At 39.0% G+C, this 18,767-nt stretch overlaps 1 protein-coding gene across 2 annotated transcripts in view; it reads right to left on the minus strand.

The window, feature by feature from the left end:
• Nucleotides 1-3,617: 3,617 nt before the first annotated feature.
• Nucleotides 3,618-18,767, minus strand: part of LOC127575780 (F-BAR and double SH3 domains protein 2-like) — a 171,517-nt gene continuing 156,367 nt past the window's right edge. For both annotated transcript variants that reach the window (XM_052025863.1, XM_052025862.1), the window contains 3 exons: nucleotides 13,653-13,779; nucleotides 13,218-13,303; nucleotides 3,618-8,194 (listed from right to left, as the gene is read on the minus strand). In XM_052025863.1, coding sequence (XP_051881823.1) covers nucleotides 8,111-8,194; nucleotides 13,218-13,303; nucleotides 13,653-13,779 — 297 coding nt within the window. In that variant the 3' untranslated portion in view covers nucleotides 3,618-8,110. The remainder of the gene's footprint in view (nucleotides 8,195-13,217; nucleotides 13,304-13,652; nucleotides 13,780-18,767) is intronic.

Genomic DNA, 18,767 nt, shown 5'->3' on the forward strand with positions numbered 1-18,767 from the left:
GACTTGGGAAAGGCGCTGCATAAATGCAGATTCTCTCTCCTTTGACAATCAGTTGGAGCCATCTGTCGGCGATGTCCTCAATGTGTCGTAGGCGGAATCGGAATAAAATGGATACAGCTTTGAAGGCGAGTTAACACCGAAACGTCGTGAATGTGCCTTTTGGAACTAGGTACAAAAGCACCAAAACAATACTTGCACATTTATACATCGCTCCCGAGGCGTTATTGGTTATTTTAGCGAACACAGGATGATATTGTTACCTTCTGGGTTGCAACAGAGAAATATCTGCACACATCTCGATGCCCGAGCAGCATTTTCATTGCGAACTCGGTGATTATCCATTTGTCACGGCGGTTAACATATACGGGAAATCAGCGCCAGTTTCGCCCAATAAACTACTGGGAGGAATCTTTCGGCTCAGCAGCTCCAGGACAGTGGCAGAACTTTTTTCCCTCGATAAAAGGAGATGCCAGTTCCTCAGGGATTCTGCAATATCCCGATGTGATGACACTGCCCCTTGTGGTGACAAAGGCCACCGCAGGAAGCCCACCGGCCACAGACAGAAACACTATATTGAAGTGAACTCCAGGGCAGTAAATGAATAATCTCAGGCTCCACAGGTTTATGTTGCCCATATGTATATATTGGTAATTATGTGTTTATGCGTCACTTTTTAAGCGAGGTTAGGCATTGTTCCCTTCAACCTCCCTCAGATTTTAATGATTCCTTCCAATTTAAACCCAAGTAAGTCATTATGGTAATCTTGGGACCATTATAGGAATGTACGATCAGGGGCAATGGAGAGCAAAACGCCTGCAAACAACTCCATAAGTGATGGCAAAGTCAAGGAGCAGGGTCATGAGTGGAATGAGGAGGGAGTCAATGGAAAGGGACACAAAGCTATTTCTCACAGTTCTGCAAACTGAACAACAATTTAATCAATAAATCACACAACATATACATATTGCATTATCATCAGCCAATATAATTGTGAATCTCGAAATGTCTGAAATATTCCGTTCCTCTTTCCTCAGATACTGCCTGAGCTGTTGGGTCATAGAGTCATGCAGAATGGAAACAGGTCCTTCAGCCCACCAAATCGAACATCCATTTAAACTAATTCTACACAAATCCCATTTATTTCTCCACATTGTCATCAGCTCCCCCCAATTCTACCACTCACCTACACACTCAGGGCAATGTACAGTCACCAATCAAGTTACCAACCCACGTCTTTTGGATGTGGAAGGAAATCAGGGCGTCTGGAGGAAAGCCATGTGGTGATAGTTTGTTCCCAGCATTTTGTTTTTAATTTGGATTTCCAGCATCCGCACTGCTGGTTTTTCCTAATTATTGCAAATCAGTCCACCTTTGAAGCAGATTGATTTCAAACTGCAAAACAACTCTGCCCTGGAAATTAGTTCTTTCACCGTTATCCCATTGATCAAGGCTTTTTGAATGCCAGTTTTCTTTCAAAGGTCAGGAAAAGAAAGGGAGGCACATGTCAGGTATAGATAGTTGGGATCAAGTAAATCCCTTGAGTTCAAGGGATGTAGGAGGACACTTAAGGAGGAAATCAGGAGGGCAAAAAGGGGACGTGAAATGTTCTTGGCAGACAAGTTAAAGGAGAATTCCAAAAGATTCTGCAAGTCTATGAAGAGCAAAAGGTAACTAGGGAGAGTATAGGTATCCTTAGGGATCAGTGTGGTTGTCTGTATGTGGAGCCACAGAAGATGGGTGATGTCTTAAATGTATACTTTATCTGTATTTGCTGTGGAGAAAGTCATGGAAGCTAATGAATTCAGGGAAGAGAATGACGATGTCTTGAAAATACATTGACATTACAAAAGAGGAAGTGTTGGCGGTCTTGAAGCACAGATAAATCCCCAGGACCTGGCCAAGTTGTGGGAAACGAGGGAAGAAATTGCAGAGGCCTGGCAGAGATTATTGCATCTTCCTTAGCCACAAGTGGGGTCCCAGAAGACTGGAGAATGCTAACATTGTGCCTTTAAGGAGGATTACAAGGACAATTCAGGGAACTACAAGCGAGTCTAACATCAGTGGTGGGAAAATTACTGGAGGGGATTCCAAGAGAAAGGATCTACCAGCATTTGGAAAGGCAAGGACAGATTAGGAAGAGTCAGCATGGTTTTGAGAGTAGGAAATTGTCTCATGAACGAGTTTGTTTTGAAGAGGTGACTAAGGATTGACCATGGCAGGGCAGTAGACATAATCTACATGAACTTTAGCAAGGCCTTTGATAAGTTCCCACATGTAGGCTGGTCCAGAAGGTTGGATCACATGGCATCCAAAGTGAGTTAGCCAATTGGATGGTAGGAGTCAGAGGGTGGTTTTTCAGATTCAAAGCCTGTGGCCAGTGGTGTGCTGCAGGAATCCATGCTGGGCCCCCTCGTTTGTTATTTATATTAACGATTGGATGAGAATGTAGGTGGCATAGTTAGCAAGTCTGCAGATGACATCAAAATTGGTGGTATAGTGGACAGTGAAAAAGGGCCTTTTGTTATGCTGTACAACTCTATGACCCTTCATCTGTGGAAAGAGAAACAAGTGTCGTTTCAGGTATACAGATGCTGCCTGATCTGCTGAGTGTTTACAGCATTTTCTGTTTCTACTTCATTGTTTTTAAATCTTTCTCTATAAACTTTTTCATGTGTGGTTTCCATTAGTGCTCAGTGTGAGAAATGAGATGGAGTTTCAGATCTCTGGCAATGCCCATGCTGTAAGTTCTGTGAAATGTTGTAGCTCTTCTCGCATGACTAAACCAGGCAACATGAGCACCACCACTTATGATATTTGTGGACATGGTCTGATATGATGTACATTTCTTACTGTTCTAAATTAACCTTGGTGCAACTTGGCCCCCAAGGCCACAATTGGACAGGGAAAATAGTGCTTGGAATAAAGGATGGCCAAGCTAAACTTAAAACTAGGGAAGTCCTTTGGCACTTACAGCCTCCTCCTTCCAAGCTCACCTCACACAACTCTCAGAATCATTCGTCATTACTCAAGCAACACAACAATTTTCAACTTACCTTGGATGGTGAAAGGACACTTCTGAAACAAAAAGATCTTTTTAGGTCTTGATAGGTTGCACACAGGACTTTTAACTTCCACTGCAAATGGAGGGGCATGCCTGCGTATCCTTAATGTTATGGGCCAATATGTCTCTGCACATTTATAAATCTGCACTTTTTTTGCATGATTATTTGTGGGAAGCAAGGGTGCCTGACACTGCAGTGGCATTAGAGTAGGAAAGTGGCACTGAAGTTGAAGACAAGTCATCTTGTTGAAAGGCAGAGCTGGAACAAAGGAGCTGAATGACCTATTCTTGTTTCTTTTACTTATGTTCTTATTATTTCAAGGCTTTTATTCCCCCACTGCTTCTCTAACACTGATTTGCAATGGCTAGCACCTTCTGAATCCTATTCTGCTTGCAACCGTTTACCAAGGCCTCAATCCTGACAGTAAATATTGCTATGTATATGCAGCATTAGAACAATGTGACACTATAGATATAATGACTTAAGTTGAAAAGCAAGGTTCAGACAAAATGCCGAAAACAGCTGAAATAAAGTTTCTTTTTTTTATTATTTAACATTTGTACATAATAAATACAAGTTTTAACAGCCAATACACTGCAGGAAACATTGCACATCTGCTTTCTCTGCTTGAAGTACTGACACTATACAATGTATAATGTGGATAGTCGGCCCATGTATAGACAACTAAAAGGAACATATAGTTTGAAAATTCTTAGCACTTCTTAATTTAGAGCAAATATGCAATTTTAAAATAATACTTGAGAGAAAAATAAAATATGGGCAAACTGGCAAATAATCAATAGGCAAATGAAATATGGGGAAAATAATGAAGTATGGATGAATTGGCATCAGCAATAGTCAGGTTATAAAAATATGGTCTGTAAACATAAAAGTAAAAAATAACTGCAGAATACGTCAACAAAAGAATTTAAAGTAGGGTGCTAACAATATCTAAGTGCAGGTTTCAGAAAATTTTATATTGTTTATTTTAGTTACATTCTGGTTATATTCCTTTACCATTTCAACAATTTTGTGCTTTCTTCTTGTAAATGCCATTAAAATTGTCATGTTTATTCAAGGCCTGGTGATGAAACTCAAACATTATATATTACCAAATAAGCTCAAGTGTAGGTCTTCACCAGGATTTGAATTTATTGGTCAAGTTGTATGTAACAAGTGGTTTCACCACTACATTACTGAGATGTCAGGATCAGTTGCTGGCTGGAAAATGCATGTCCTGTGTATTCTGGAACTACAAAACAACAGCAAAATAATGCTGAAGGGCCATCAGCACGGCTTGAGAAACTTCAAATAAGTCAAATGTACCTTTCTAGATTTAATCTAAACTTCAAGCCAAGTTGGTGATACACAGGCAGATAAAGCCTTCATGGATACGGCATCTTTAAATGGCAATTAGGGAGTTTTTGTGTGGTCCCTCCAAAATTCGCTCTTCAATGTATGTTTTACAGAGTTAAAAATGTGTATGATTAGTAACAATAACCATTATTTCATCAGTGACATGTTATTATTTCACTCAATCTATACTAATTAGATTGAAAAGTCAGAGGAATGTCTTTAAGGTGCTATTTTATTTTGAAACTATTGTATATTTATTTTTTTAAGGAATTGTTTGACAGCAGTCTCAAAGTAACCCAGATTATATTTTGTCAAAGACCAAAGAAGGGTCAAATAGAGGAACATAGATCAGTTGGACAATTTAGCTAATAAAAACAAAACGGCATCACTTTCCCCCTCAAACTCACTGTTTAATGAAATGGTCATAAAAGCATGCATTATCCATTTGTAGTTTTAAATATTCTTTGAAATATGGTGCTTTAAAGCTACAAACAAGGGGAAAAAAATCACTAAATGTTTTGCAGTACTTTTAGCACAGATATTCTTTTCAAAAAATCTTCTGATAAGGCAAATTAAACAGAGATCAGAATCTCTCTGCAAGTTTCCATCAATGCTTTGTGTTTCTTGGCTAACAGGAGATGTACATCCATGTCAGTATCACACAAAAGCACTCGTTTCACCTGGTTGACACCTAATGGCTTTGTTAGTTACTAACAAGATGCAGTAGACAGTAGTATTGGTGGATGTGAATGTCAGCTCAGATGAAATCTAAACTGGTTAGATAAGCAGATAGATTTTCCAGATTGAGAGCTGTTTTAAAGTTGCACAACTGTGTTTTTGTTTGCATTCACAAATTAATTTTCAGTGATCAAATTGATGTATACAAAATCAATGTTCAAAGTTTTATTGCCTCAATTAGTCACGTCAATCATTCAGAGATACTAACATATCAGATAAATATTAGCTTCACTTACCATTTTCCAGCACACATTCTGATCTAATCTTAATTCGCAACCAACTTGTGCGAATTATTAGGGTTCAAATGTATTACATGGCAACTTGCACCTGTCTTTCTGAAATTTCTTATTTTAACTGGTTTGGCATTACCTTTGAGCTGGAAAGGGAAAAGCCATTAATCACGGACTTTTCCAGGGCCATCACCATACTTTACACAAGTAGCTGGAAACTTGCCAATTCCACTCTCCATCTTCTCACAACCACCCAAATCAACGGTGAACTTATCAGCAGGGGCCTGGTGCAATATGGATTTGTTTGGCATTGAAGGAGAAATGCAAGAGATGTGGGGACAGAACAAATTTAAACTCTGCTAGCAATTAAGCCTGTTCCATAAATTACAGTTTTCTGATGATGTCTTGCCAATGATAACTAAGCAAGACATGATACAGAGATATGGTCGATTGCATTTATGATATTTCACTGAATCCTTACCCTGATATATACATGTCCCATAGAAATTAATCCAAATGAAAAAAGAAACACAAGAGGAACTAGCAGCTAATTTCAATCTAGGAGATTATGCAGTAACAAAGATTGCCAAGTACATTTATTGGTTAAAACAAAGCAAACACATTTGAATCTTGTTGACCAACACAACTTGAATAAGGAGAAATAATGGAGCTACTAAGTTTGAAAAGACTGGTATCTGCATAGCGACTTCTGATGGACCATAAATGAAATTCCTTTAGATGTTTACTATGGGAAGTTTAAAATAATGCTAATTAGAATTGTAGCATTTGAACTTTACAGTTTTACTTTTGTTGCAAGTCAGCCATGTAAAGATTAAGGACATAAATGTAATTTCCATTGGAAATGAGTGGTTAAAAACTTCTTACTGTGAGGTACTATAACCAAATAGTGCAACTAAATTCAAAAACACAATTGCTAATCTCAGTTTCTCCTCCAGCAATGTTGGTATACAAGATTGACATGAGCACATTGCACTCTATGAGTGGGGTAAGACAAAAAGAGAATTTGAACAATTGGCAGCCATCAGATTTGAAAACTTTAGTCTAATAAACTAGATCATCCAAGAATCTACCCTCCAAAAAACTAATTTTTGAACTACATCTCTGCCATCATTAAAAATTAGCAACCTTTGTGAAAACATTTGGTAGTCATTTGTTGAATGTTTCAAGTAGGCAGCAAATAAAATGTTACCCTTAACTTCCAGTCCGTTTTTCCAGTTTTCTAGCTTTTAGTACATTCAATACAGTAATCTGAAAGCCCTGGGTGTGGAATAATAGCAGTGTGTACATAATTCAGAAACCTGAATGCTCTGACAAAAGGCAATTTAAATAGACTTTATCACTTTAACAGCGGAGATAATGCTTCCCATGTTCTTACTGATAAAACTTCAAACCTGCCAACCTCATTAAAATGCAACAATTTAAAATCTATATATTTAATGAATACAGCAACCAAGTTCAACCCTTAATTGCAATAAAGCAGCTGGATAACACAGAAATAATGCCTCCCTTCCAATCTGATACTGGAAGTAAGTATTTTGGGGAGTACAATGTCAATTTTTTTGAATGCAAATGTAACAAGCACATCATGATTTATGCAATGTGTACTTTAAAAGATAATGATTTGAAAAAGCTTTTTTTTAAAAAACCTAAGAGGAAAGAAACTGTAATCTCCAGAAAACAATTTTTTCTACTGGAAGGGTATTCAGATTCAGCTTCACTGGCAACATATTTATAAAGAATCCTATTTTAACATGTCCATAATGTATTTTCTTTCTTGACTAGAATTGTGGCATAAATATTAGTCATAAACAATTATGGAAAACTAAGACTCGAGTTAACATAGAGGCATTTCTTTGTATTTATTCCCTTATTTGTCTGATTATCTTTCTTTGCACTAGAACTACTGAGAGGAACCAGCCCCTCTTAAAAGAACATCAGTCCTTGCTCAAGCCTATTCTCTCAATTCTAGTCCAATCATGCTACTGCACATTACAGCTGAATACATGTATACAGACTGGATTAATACTAAAGGGAGATATGTTTTACAAATAGATCTTTGTGGCTACATCAATGTGTTAATGAATGTACACAATAAATGATATGAACATTTCCTGTGCCTTTTAAAAAAAAATCACTTCCATCTCCATCTTTCAATCTGAAAATAATGATAAGCAATCAACTGATAGTATAACCATTCCTATATCTGGCCATGGTAAAGAAAGCAACAGCCTTGCACTTTAACAGTACCAGAAAAACACACCTTTCTGATACAAAACTGTGCCCTGCACAGCACCAAAGGCATATAATTACAGAAGTACCAGACTCTGCTGCACTGGGAACAGATGAAGCAGTGTGCTTTATATCTTTTAAATAGTGGACCAAAACAAGGCTGTGGCCATTGAAAGTTAGATTGGCCAACCAGTATTCCTTTTACTCTACTAGAAGAAAAAAGGACAAAAAATATTCATGGCCCAATTTAAACAAATAAACAAAGCAGTGGCTATAAAGGCACAAGATATTTGTAAATTAAAGAATTAACATTGACTTTCCTCATGATCCACACTTCATAAATTCCTTTTAGAATCTGCCTTCTGCTGCTCCTCGAATGTCATTGTACAAGTACGGCAGAGAACGCAAGGAATCTGAAACCAAAATATTCTGAATAATTCAGTCCCAAATTTGAACACACAAGTCATCTATTGGTTACACTAGAGTTATTTCCACTTCCTCTGTCTTTTCTGTTTTTCGACGATGGTGCTGAGTAGGCGGAGGTGGAGCAGCCCGTACCTGCAAGGGGAGAATTCTCTCCATCAGAACCTGAATTAACATTTTATTTTAATATAGACGAGTTAGTTATGAAAAGTACTGTCCCTGTGTAAATGTATGATGAGCACTGTAGAATTCCTTTGGATCAGGGCTAACCAGATTTCAGACCTTAGCTCAAACTGAATCATTATAGTAGTGGCATTTCAGGTTGATGGCTGTTTTGTGAAAGAACACTAAATTCTGTGGGATAGAGACATTATGATAGTGCCTCACCTATTTAATACTCCCTAAATTTTAAAATATAGCATGTGAAAACAAAAACACAAATTGACCCATTGCATTTATCCACATTGACTTTTGGGATGAAAAACAGCTTACATTTGTGGGAACCCTTGCTGGAACAAACCTATATGAAATGAGGAAAGTGAGAGTTTGGTTTCAAAGTTGATGGTTAACAGGCCTCCTGACAGTCTGCCTATACTTATAAATCAGGAATAGTTATTGAACAGTTGTGTATAGTTGCAAAATAAGGCTTGGGCAGAGTGGAATTTGTGAAATGTGTCCAAGAAAGCTTCCTTTATCAATATATAGAGGGATCTACCAGAGGGTGCAACACTGGACCTCCCCCCTGGGGAATGAGGTAGGGCTAGTGGTAGAAGTGTCTGTTGGTGAGCACTTTGAGTCCAGTGACCATAATTCTAGTTTTAAAATAGTTACGGAGAAGGATATGACCGGTTCACAGGTTAGGGTCCTGAACTGGGGCAGAGCAAATTTTGGAGCCATTAGGCGGGATCTCGCGGTGGTTGATTGGGTGAGATTATTTGCAGGGAAAGGAGCATCTGCCAAGGCTTTTAAAAGTGTGGTGTCAAGAGTTTAGGGCCTGCATGTTCCTGTTGCAGGCAAGGCAAGGCAAGGCAAGGCAAGGCTGGCAGTTTTCGGGAACCCTGGTTGACGTGAGGTATTCAGGTTCTGGTGAAGGAAGGAGGCATACACTGCACATAAGCAATTAGCAACTAGTGAATCTCTTGATGACTATCAAAAGTGTAGGAGTGCACTTGAGAGGAAAGTTAGGAAGGCAAGAAGAGGATATGAGAGGGATCTGGCATGCAAGGTGAGGCAAAAATCCCAAGAGATTCTATAGGTATATTGCCAATTACCTTTTAGATTGGTAACTGACTATGTTATGTACTTAGGTGTTAAAATTACCAAGAAACATAAGGACTTATTTAAAGCTAATCTACTGCCTTTAATTGACCACGTTAAACAATTATTTACTAAGTGGTCTCCACCGTCTTTATCATTGGTAGGCCGAATTAATGCTATTAAGATGAATATTTTACCAAAATTTTTATATTTACTTCAAGCAATTCCAACTTTTGTCCCGAAATCTTTTTTTGACACTATTGATTCTAAAATTCTTTCATACATTTGGCAGAATAAAAACCCAAGGTTAAGTAAGAAATATTTACAAAAATTAAAAAAGGATGGTGGTATGGCCTTGCCTAACTTTAGATTACATTATTGGGTGATTAATATCAGATATTTAATTTTTTGGATACAAGATTTAGATGTAATTCAATGCCCCAAATGGGTACACCTTGAGCACCAACCAGTACTGGAATTTTCATTAGTTTCTATTTTAGGAGCTTCACTCCCTTTTGCACTTACCAAATTAAGTAAACATATGACTAACCCAATTGTTAAACATACAATATGAATATGGTTTCAATTTCATAAATTTTTTGGATTGAATAAATTTAACTTGTCAAGTCCCATTCAATCAATTTTCTCTTTCATCCATCCAGAATGGACTCAGCTTTTTCCATATGGAAAAGGAAGGGAATAGTATGTTTTCGTGATCCATTCATTGATAACTGTTTTTCATCTCTGGAACAATTGTCTAACAAATACAATTTGCCTAGATCACACTTTTTTCAATATTTGCAGATGAGAAATTTTTTTTAAAAGCTACTATACCCTCTTTTCTGACACCTTACAAAATTGAAACTACGGAAAAAGTTTTAGGTCTTAATCCTTATCAGAAGGGCTTGATAGCAATAATCTATGATTTAATTATGAAAATACATCCAGAATCATTGGACAAAATTAAGAATGAATGGGAAAGTGAACTCCAGACATCTTTACCTACAGAGACTTAGAAGAAAATTCTTCATTTAGTTAATACATCTTTAATGTGTGCCAGACACTCGTTGATACAGTTTAAGGTAGTTCACAGGACCCATACGTCCAAAGATAAGCTAGCTCATTTTTATAACCATATAAATCCGATATGTGATAGATGTAAATCAAATGTGGCTTCCTTGACACATATGTTTTGGTCCTGTCCTCTTTTGGAAAAATATTGGAAAGACATTTTTAACATTATTTCAAATGTATTGAAGATTGATTTACAACCTCACCCTATCACTGCAATTTTTGGATTACCAAGGATAGAGTCTGGCCATTTATCTGCTTCTGCTAACTGTATGATTGCCTTTGTTACATTAATGGCCAAACGATCCATTTTGCTTAAATGGAAGGATCCAATACCCCCTACTACTTTTCAATGGTTTACTCAAACTATATCATGTTTAAACTTGGAAAAAGTTAGGAGTGGTACTGTTGATCCTTCGCTTAAATTTGAAGATATTTGGAGTCCATTTATTCAATATTTTCACATGATGTAGATCCCCTTTCAATAACTTTCCAACTTAGAGGAATGGAGTTGATGACATAATATTGCTCTGTTTCTACTGAGCAATTTTAGCCCAGTATTTTTTTTTTTTTTTTTGTTGTTTGTTTTTCTTTGCAATTGTTCTGTTTAGTTTAGTTTATATTGTTTATAATTTTTCTTATTGATTTGGGTTTTTTCCTTTAATTTATATAATACATCTTTTTCTTTCTTTTATATTATATTCATTTACTACAAGATCGTTGGATCTACAGATTTTTTTTATATTTTATTGTTCTTTATGATTATCATCCTGATCTCTTTGTATTACATGTATAAATATTGATGCTATATAATCAATATGTATTAATTTGAAAACTAATAAAAAGATTGAAAAAGAAAAAGATTCTATACGTATATTAAGAGTTGAAGGGTTGCTAGGGAGAAAACAAGTCCCCTTAAAGATCAGCATGTTCCCCAGGGCCTGAATTGATGCATTCTCGGACCTTTTGGGAAGCTAGAGAAAAAATTGCAGAGGCCCTTGCAGAGATTTTGCTTCATCTCTGGCCACAGGTGAGGTTTCAGAGGACTGGAGAATGGCTAATGTGGTACCATTGTTTAAAACACTTAGCAAAAATAAGCCAGGAAACTACAGGACTGAGTCTGACATCAGTGGTGGGTAAATTGCTGGAGGGGATTCTGAGGGACAGGATCTACCAACATTTGGAGACACCAGGTCTGATTTGGGACAGTCAGCACGGTTTTGTGCGTGGGAAGTCGTGTGCGACAAATCTCAGAGCTCTTTGAGGAGGTAATCAAGAGGGCAGGGTAGAGGTTGTTGACTATATGGACTTTCAGCAAGGCCTTTGACAAGATCACTCATGGCAGGCTAGTCTGAAAGGTTAGATTGCAATGGATCCAGGGGGAAATAGCTGATTGAATTCATAATTGGCTCAGTGGTGGGAAGCAGAAGGTGATGGTGGAGGGTTTATTCCTCAGACTGGAGGCCTGTGTCTAGAGGTGTGCCACAGGTGTCGGTGGTGGGAGCTTTGTTGTTTGTAATTTATATAAACGATTTCAATGTGCATGGTTAGTAAATTTGCAGATGACACTAAAACTGATGGTGTTGTATACAGTGTTGAAGGTTATTAAAAAATTACAGAGGGATCTTGATCAGCTAGGCAAGTGGTCTGAGGATTGACAAATGGCTTTCAATCTAGATAAATGTGAGGTATTGCATTTTGGGAGATCAGACCAGGGTGGACTTATACAGTGAATGGTAAGGCCCTAGGGAGTGTTATGGAACAGAAGGACCTAGGAGCGCAAGTGCATAGTTCCCTGAAAGTGGCTTCACAGGTAGATGGGATGGTGAAGAAAGCATTTGGCTGCTGGCCTTCATCAGTCAGGGCATTGAGTATAGGAGTTGGGAAGTTATACTGCAGTTATACAAGACGTTGGTGAGGCCACACGTGGAATATTGTGTACAGTTTAGGTGACCCTGTTTTAGGAAAGATATTATTAAACTCGAAAGAGTGCAGAATGGCAGCATAGCAGTTAGCGTAACGCTATTACAGCGCCAGCGATCGGGGTTCAATTCCCACTGCCGTCTGTAAGGAGTTTGTACATTCTCCGCATGACCGCGTGGGTTTCCTCCGGGTGCTCCGGTCTCCTCCCACATTCCATAGACGAATGGGTTATTAGGTTAACATGGGTGTAATTGGGCAGCATGGACTTATTGGGCCAAAAGAGCCTGTAATCCTGCTGTATAAATAAAGTTTAAAAAATTTACCAGGATGTTGCCTGGACTTGGGGACCCGAGTTACAAGGAGAGGTTGCGTAGACTTGGATTTTATTCCCTGGAATGTAGGAGACTGAGGGGTGACCTGATAGAGGTATACAAGATCATGAGGGGCATATACAACGTGAAAGCACAGTCTTTTTCCCAGGGAGGGAGTGCTAAAAACAAGAGCGCATAGGTTTAAGATCAGAGGAGAGAGATTTAAAAGGGGCATCAGGGGCAGCTTCTTCATGCAGAGGGTGGTGCGTATTTGGAATGAGCTGCCAGAAATGGTGCTTGAGGAAGGCACATTAGCAATATTTAAAAGCCACCTGGATAAGTACATGGATTGGAAAGGTTTAGAGGGCTATGGGCCAAATGCGGGCAGATGGGACTAGCTCGCTGGCAACACAGTTGGCATGGGCATTGGGCCGAAGGGCCTGTTTCCATGCTCTATCATTCTATAACAGTATGGACCAAAGTCTTTAGGAGGAGGAAGAAATGTGTGTGGTGGGGGGGGGGGTGGGGGTGCAGAAACATCCCTGTAAAAGCTTTAATAACAGGCAAGATCACGAAAAGCAAAACATAAAATTTACCGGTCGTATTTTTCCAACTGAAGTTTCTGGTGCGCTTCTCTGTTGCTGTGGATTAGTGGACGCTTCTGAGGTTAGGTTTTCATGATCTGAAAATTTAATACAGATGGTACACCCTGAAGCTGTTTCATCAAAACCACATTTGTAATGTCTACATTACTTTGACAGATTTAAAATGATAATTGTATATTCCACTTGTAATATTTCAGGTCCAGAAATCAAGAATATTGTATTTGTAATGTGCAGCAAAATGTAGCTGTATTTGGAATTTAATATTACAATGTATACTTTGAAAGATGCAAGATAAGGTTCACAATTATCATCACTCAACCTGCAGGTGGCTTTGAATAAATAAAAGCCTTACTGAATGCTGCTATAAACAACATCAGCTATCCCAACATCCTACTGATATCTCTCAATACAACTTCCATTCTTTACCTGTTACTGATGGTGATTGGGGGAAGAACTGTGACCCTGCCTTGTCCGGGCTGCTGAAAGGACTGGAAGGCGGCTGATCATACAACGGTAATGAAAGACTGGGCTGTGGTCTCGAGGATGGTGATACCTAGAAATCAAAGTTTAACAAATAAGAATGCCTGGGTATTCTATAATGAAGGATTCAACTAACTTCACAAGGTCTTTCCATGATTATACCAACCACAAGTCAACAGCGTAATAGAGTTCTCATCACCTGCCTGGACGGACAAGTACAGATTCAATAACCAAGCAGCTTGACCTTATCCAGAACAATACAGCCATATTACATGGAATGGAACTCTATCCACCTCCTTCCTGCCACACGAACTTTGCTGCAGTATGCATCATCTACAAGATGTACTGCAGCTGCTGAGCAAGGCTTCTAAAACATTTACTTCCCAAATTTACAATGTCTACCATCTAAAAGTGCCAGGGTAACAGACTTACGAAAATAACATAATTTGTAGTTCTCATCCAAAACACCTTGCTGTAGAAATTTATTGCCTGTCCATTGTTGCTGCTGGGTCAACACTCTGCAAGTCTCTACCTGTGGGATGTTTTTAGCACATTGCCTGCTGATTGTAGGCAGTGTCTCACTACCAGCAAGGGTGATTGGGGATAGACAATAAATCCTGGCTTTGCCAGCACAGTCCCTTTACTGCCATCACCACTCCCCACCCCAAACACCTCAACCATGATACAGGCTCTGATTTCTTCTTCCCATACCCCTTGACAAATAGCTCACAGCCACCATCCCACCTGACACCCCGACTGTGGCTCCCAGATGGCACACTTCTGTGAGTGAAACTGTGCAATTGAAATTTGCAGTGTGGAATGAACAAGTAATCAAAAAGACTGTTGCACCCCACTGCAAAGACTTTCTAGCATCTCCATCTAGGTTGATGGTCTATCCTTTTCTCCTATTTGTTTCTGTATGTTCCAAAGATCACAACCAGGACAAATGTCCATTAAATTTGTGTGCACTGAGTGGATTAGGAGTCCATTGAACTAAACCTGAGCAAAAATGCTCAATTTCTGTTATTAGATTCCAGTCAATTGTGACAAAATTCACTACAACAGCCATACTTAAAGGCTGTTTCCTCAGCTGAAGCATGCTCACTGTCCGATCTTGTCACCAATGTTTCTTAATTTTAGTTTCAAGTACTAGAGTTGTTCAAATGCATGTCCAGGCTCTATTTATGATACAAAGTCATAAATTTAGGTTTCCACTGTACAATATTATGACCATATTTTAATTAAGTAACTAATAAACTCAAAATAGTTCAAAGTTCTGCTCACCCTGTCAAGTGGTTGCAAAAAAAACTGTGGAAACAACACTAACATGTTTTGAACAACAAAATGTGTTTGGGATTGTGTATAAAATCTTACATCCACACCTTCAAATTGCAACAACACAACTAACTAAGAATCAGCTTATATTTCAGCAGAATCAGCTACAAATGGATGATTACTGCTTTCGAGTCCTGCATTGTTCCATAAACGAGCTAATGGGCAGGAAGCAGAGATTGCATTGCGTTATTTCCTTCTATTCTGCATTTCTGTAGTTTTTTAGGCCTAAAAACAACAAATCATTAAAACTGCTATGACTGTACCTCAGAGAATTTGCTGCTTACAGTTCAAGATTTTTATCGCTATTGAGAAGTAACATTCTAATGTACACTACAAATTAAGTGCCGTCTTTTAAATGGCACACCCATTTTTCTGAGAAAATTAGGAAGTATTAGTTATCCGTTGAGAAATATGTAAAAGAAAAAAAAAGTCACAGAAGAAGAACAAGTAAATAATCACTACAAGACAGGGACTTAAAAATGCCCTCTCATTTGTATGATGGAACATTGAAAAAAAAAGGGAAAAGCTTGTTAATTCTTAGTTGTTCCTTAAGTTTATCAGAGACAGAAATCTGCAAGGCACATTAAGGAGCAGGAAGAGTATTGGATCTTTAGACCGAAGTTGAGCTATTTTGTATTCCCAACATGAAAAGTTCAGCACTTTGTCTCTACATCTTAAACTGGATGACTAAACTAAAATAAAAGTTCTATTTAAATAAAATAACCAGAGCAGGCACGTAACAAGCTGTTTTGCAATACGTGCTCTCATGATGATTAAGAAATTACTTACACTTTGTCACAATAATATTAGGAAGATGTTGAGTGTAGGTTTTATAAAACACGTTTATACAGCCAAACGTTTGTTGGATACAATGATTACTAACAATGGCACCAGCAGTTGACACCCCATATTTCTATTTGTATCCAACATAGTAACCACTTTAGCAGTGACCCAGCTCATCATGTCATATGCTCACATCCACAGGTATTTTGTTAATTGTGCTATTTGAGGTCATATCAGCTGAAAATGACATCTAATGAGGAAAGATTGGAAATGAGTCAATGTTCCATGGCATATTTGATAACACAATACTTGAGCGAGACAGATTATACTATTAAAAGGAACCATTGAAGACTGATCCACCACATTGGCTCATTTTGGTGACAGATTTAGAGGCACACTGGGAATCTTCCTATTCTTCAATTGGTGATGCAACAAATGGACTGCAAAGTTTTAACAGGACAGGCAGAATAAAGCTTACTGATCCTGTACAATGAAAAGCTACACTGTCTTAACTGATTTCATTTTTGCCTATATCTGACAATCTATAAACCTTGACTTTTGTCAGAGTTATCAGTCACACAGCACAAAATGGGCACCTTCAGCCCATCAAGTGCACACTGACCACTCATTTACACAAATTCTGCACTAATCCTATTTTACTCTCCCATCAACTCCCCCAAGATCTGACCATTCACCTACACACTAGGGCAAATTTACAGTGGGAAAATAACCTACCAATCTGCACAACTTTGGAGGAAACCAGTGTACTCAGAGGAAACCAAGCAATCACATGAACATACAAACTCAACAGAGACATGACCATGTCAGGATTGAACCTGGGTCATTGGAGCTGTCAGGCAGCAGCTCTAATAGATGCACCACTGTGCCATATTACAGATAATGCCTTATTTATAAAGTTGATTTATACAGTCCTGCACTCAGTCTGTACTAATTATGCTGTTGACTGACTGCACACATCACCAAGGGTGCAAAATTGATACTTATTGGCCTTCATCTCTTAAGGTGGAAGACGTCTGTTCAAAAAAGAATAGGTGACCACAGCAGAGCATGCAGCAAGGCTTCCTGCATTGACCTGCAGAATCTCAGTGCTAGAGATGGAAACAAGGAGAACTGCTCTGTATCCACAGTGCGCTAGGTGCCTTTGAAACATGGTGAAAAGATAATGGGAACAGACAGCTGTGGAGATCAGTAACCTTAAAGCTAACCCCATGGACCTGGATGCAGTGCCACATTAAGTTTAATAACCTCACACAAGTGGTCAAGTACAGGAAGTACATTTTGAAACGCCATGTTGCACCATAAACCTCAGCCACTGCTATCTCTCACTTGCCAACAACCTCTGATCTTTTTGGGGGGGGGGGGGGGGGGGGGGGGGGGGGGGAGGAATAGTAGCATAGATGGTAGGTTACAATTTGTCCATTGTGTTTGCAACATGACATGATTTCCTCTAAATATGGACTGGAATGCTTGTCTTATGGGGTCTCTTCTGTTTGGATTGTGGCCACAGGAATGATGAAATGATGATTGAAGGATGCTGATGATTGTGGGATTATGAGCCCATTCAGGGTTGCAGCTACCGGCATCTCACTTGAATTAATTTTTCACGTGTAACCTAGACAGAGAGGCTGAGTAAATGCTGTCTCTTTACTCTGCCACCCTCAAGGTGCTCCTGGCTGCTCATCCGAGTCTCTGATCCCTGTTAATGACAAGGTTAAGCATCATAAAGCATAACACAGTGAATCTCATTCAGCAGAGTACTGCAGGGCTCCTTCAATTGCTCCGGATAGCAGAATCATTGCTTCATCATGGCAATGCTCTGCTCCAAAATGTTTTTTGTGGCAGGATAAATTTCCTACTTCCCTTTAACAAAGGAGTCCATTTGGCCCATTCATTCTATGCAGGCTCACAGAACAATTCCATTCCTCTACTAATTCCCTCTGTGACCCTTTCTCCCCATATTTTCATTAATTCAAGTTTCCACCACTAACCCATAAACTACGGGCAATTTAGTGGAGAATTAATCTACGAACCAGCATGTCTTTGGGATGTGAGAGAAACCCAGAGCACACTGGGGAAACCCACGTGCTCACAGGGACAATATGAAAGAGTCTCACAAACAGCAGTGGCGGTCAGGACCAAACCTAGGTTGCTACCTCTGAGGTAGCAGCTCTACTAGCTGCACCACTGTGTTGCCCTGTATGAATACTGTGAACGTGACAGTGGGTTGCAAGCCAAAGACATGCACCATGTTGTCAATGTGTTTGTCATTCAGCATCCACCCTTTGCCATGGTGGATGAATGCACATGGCATAGTATACTTTTACAGGATCAAGGCATTGTGAGTGTTGCTGGGAAACTGGGCAAGGACCTTCATGATATGCTTCCCTATAGTACCAAATGTTGAGCTATGGGATCCTTTTCTTATTCTGGTACATGCCTGAATTTACATGTGGAAACACAAAACATTGTGGATGTAGTCAATAATACCCTGCAATCCAAGGTACCATGTTAACTGCCTGCTTACATCTTGCAATGAAAGAAAATTGGCTCTCTGAAAAGAGCCTATCAGTGACCTCCTTTATGCAACAGCAGACAAAAAAAAGCTACTGGGAAGGAGCCAATACATGAAAGTTCGTCACCAAAGCCACATATATGCCACTGGAAATGAGATCCTTCCCTTCTCCAGGACTGAAGTGTACCTACAACAGTTTGCACATTTCAGTCAGAACATCCTTATGTAAGCACAGATATTTAGCATTGTTCCTAGCTTTAGGATCAGGTAGAATAATCGTTCTTTCTGCAACCCAAGCTGATGCATCCTTCTACTGAGTGCCCTTCTCCTTTTCCTCTTCCCTCTTCTATAGTTCATCTTCCTCTGATTGTCCTGTGCTCATTCTCTCAGTCATGCTTCATTGCACAAGG

This window comes from Pristis pectinata, chromosome 11, assembly GCF_009764475.1.
Source record: "Pristis pectinata isolate sPriPec2 chromosome 11, sPriPec2.1.pri, whole genome shotgun sequence".
Taxonomy (NCBI): Eukaryota; Metazoa; Chordata; class Chondrichthyes; order Rhinopristiformes; family Pristidae; genus Pristis; species Pristis pectinata.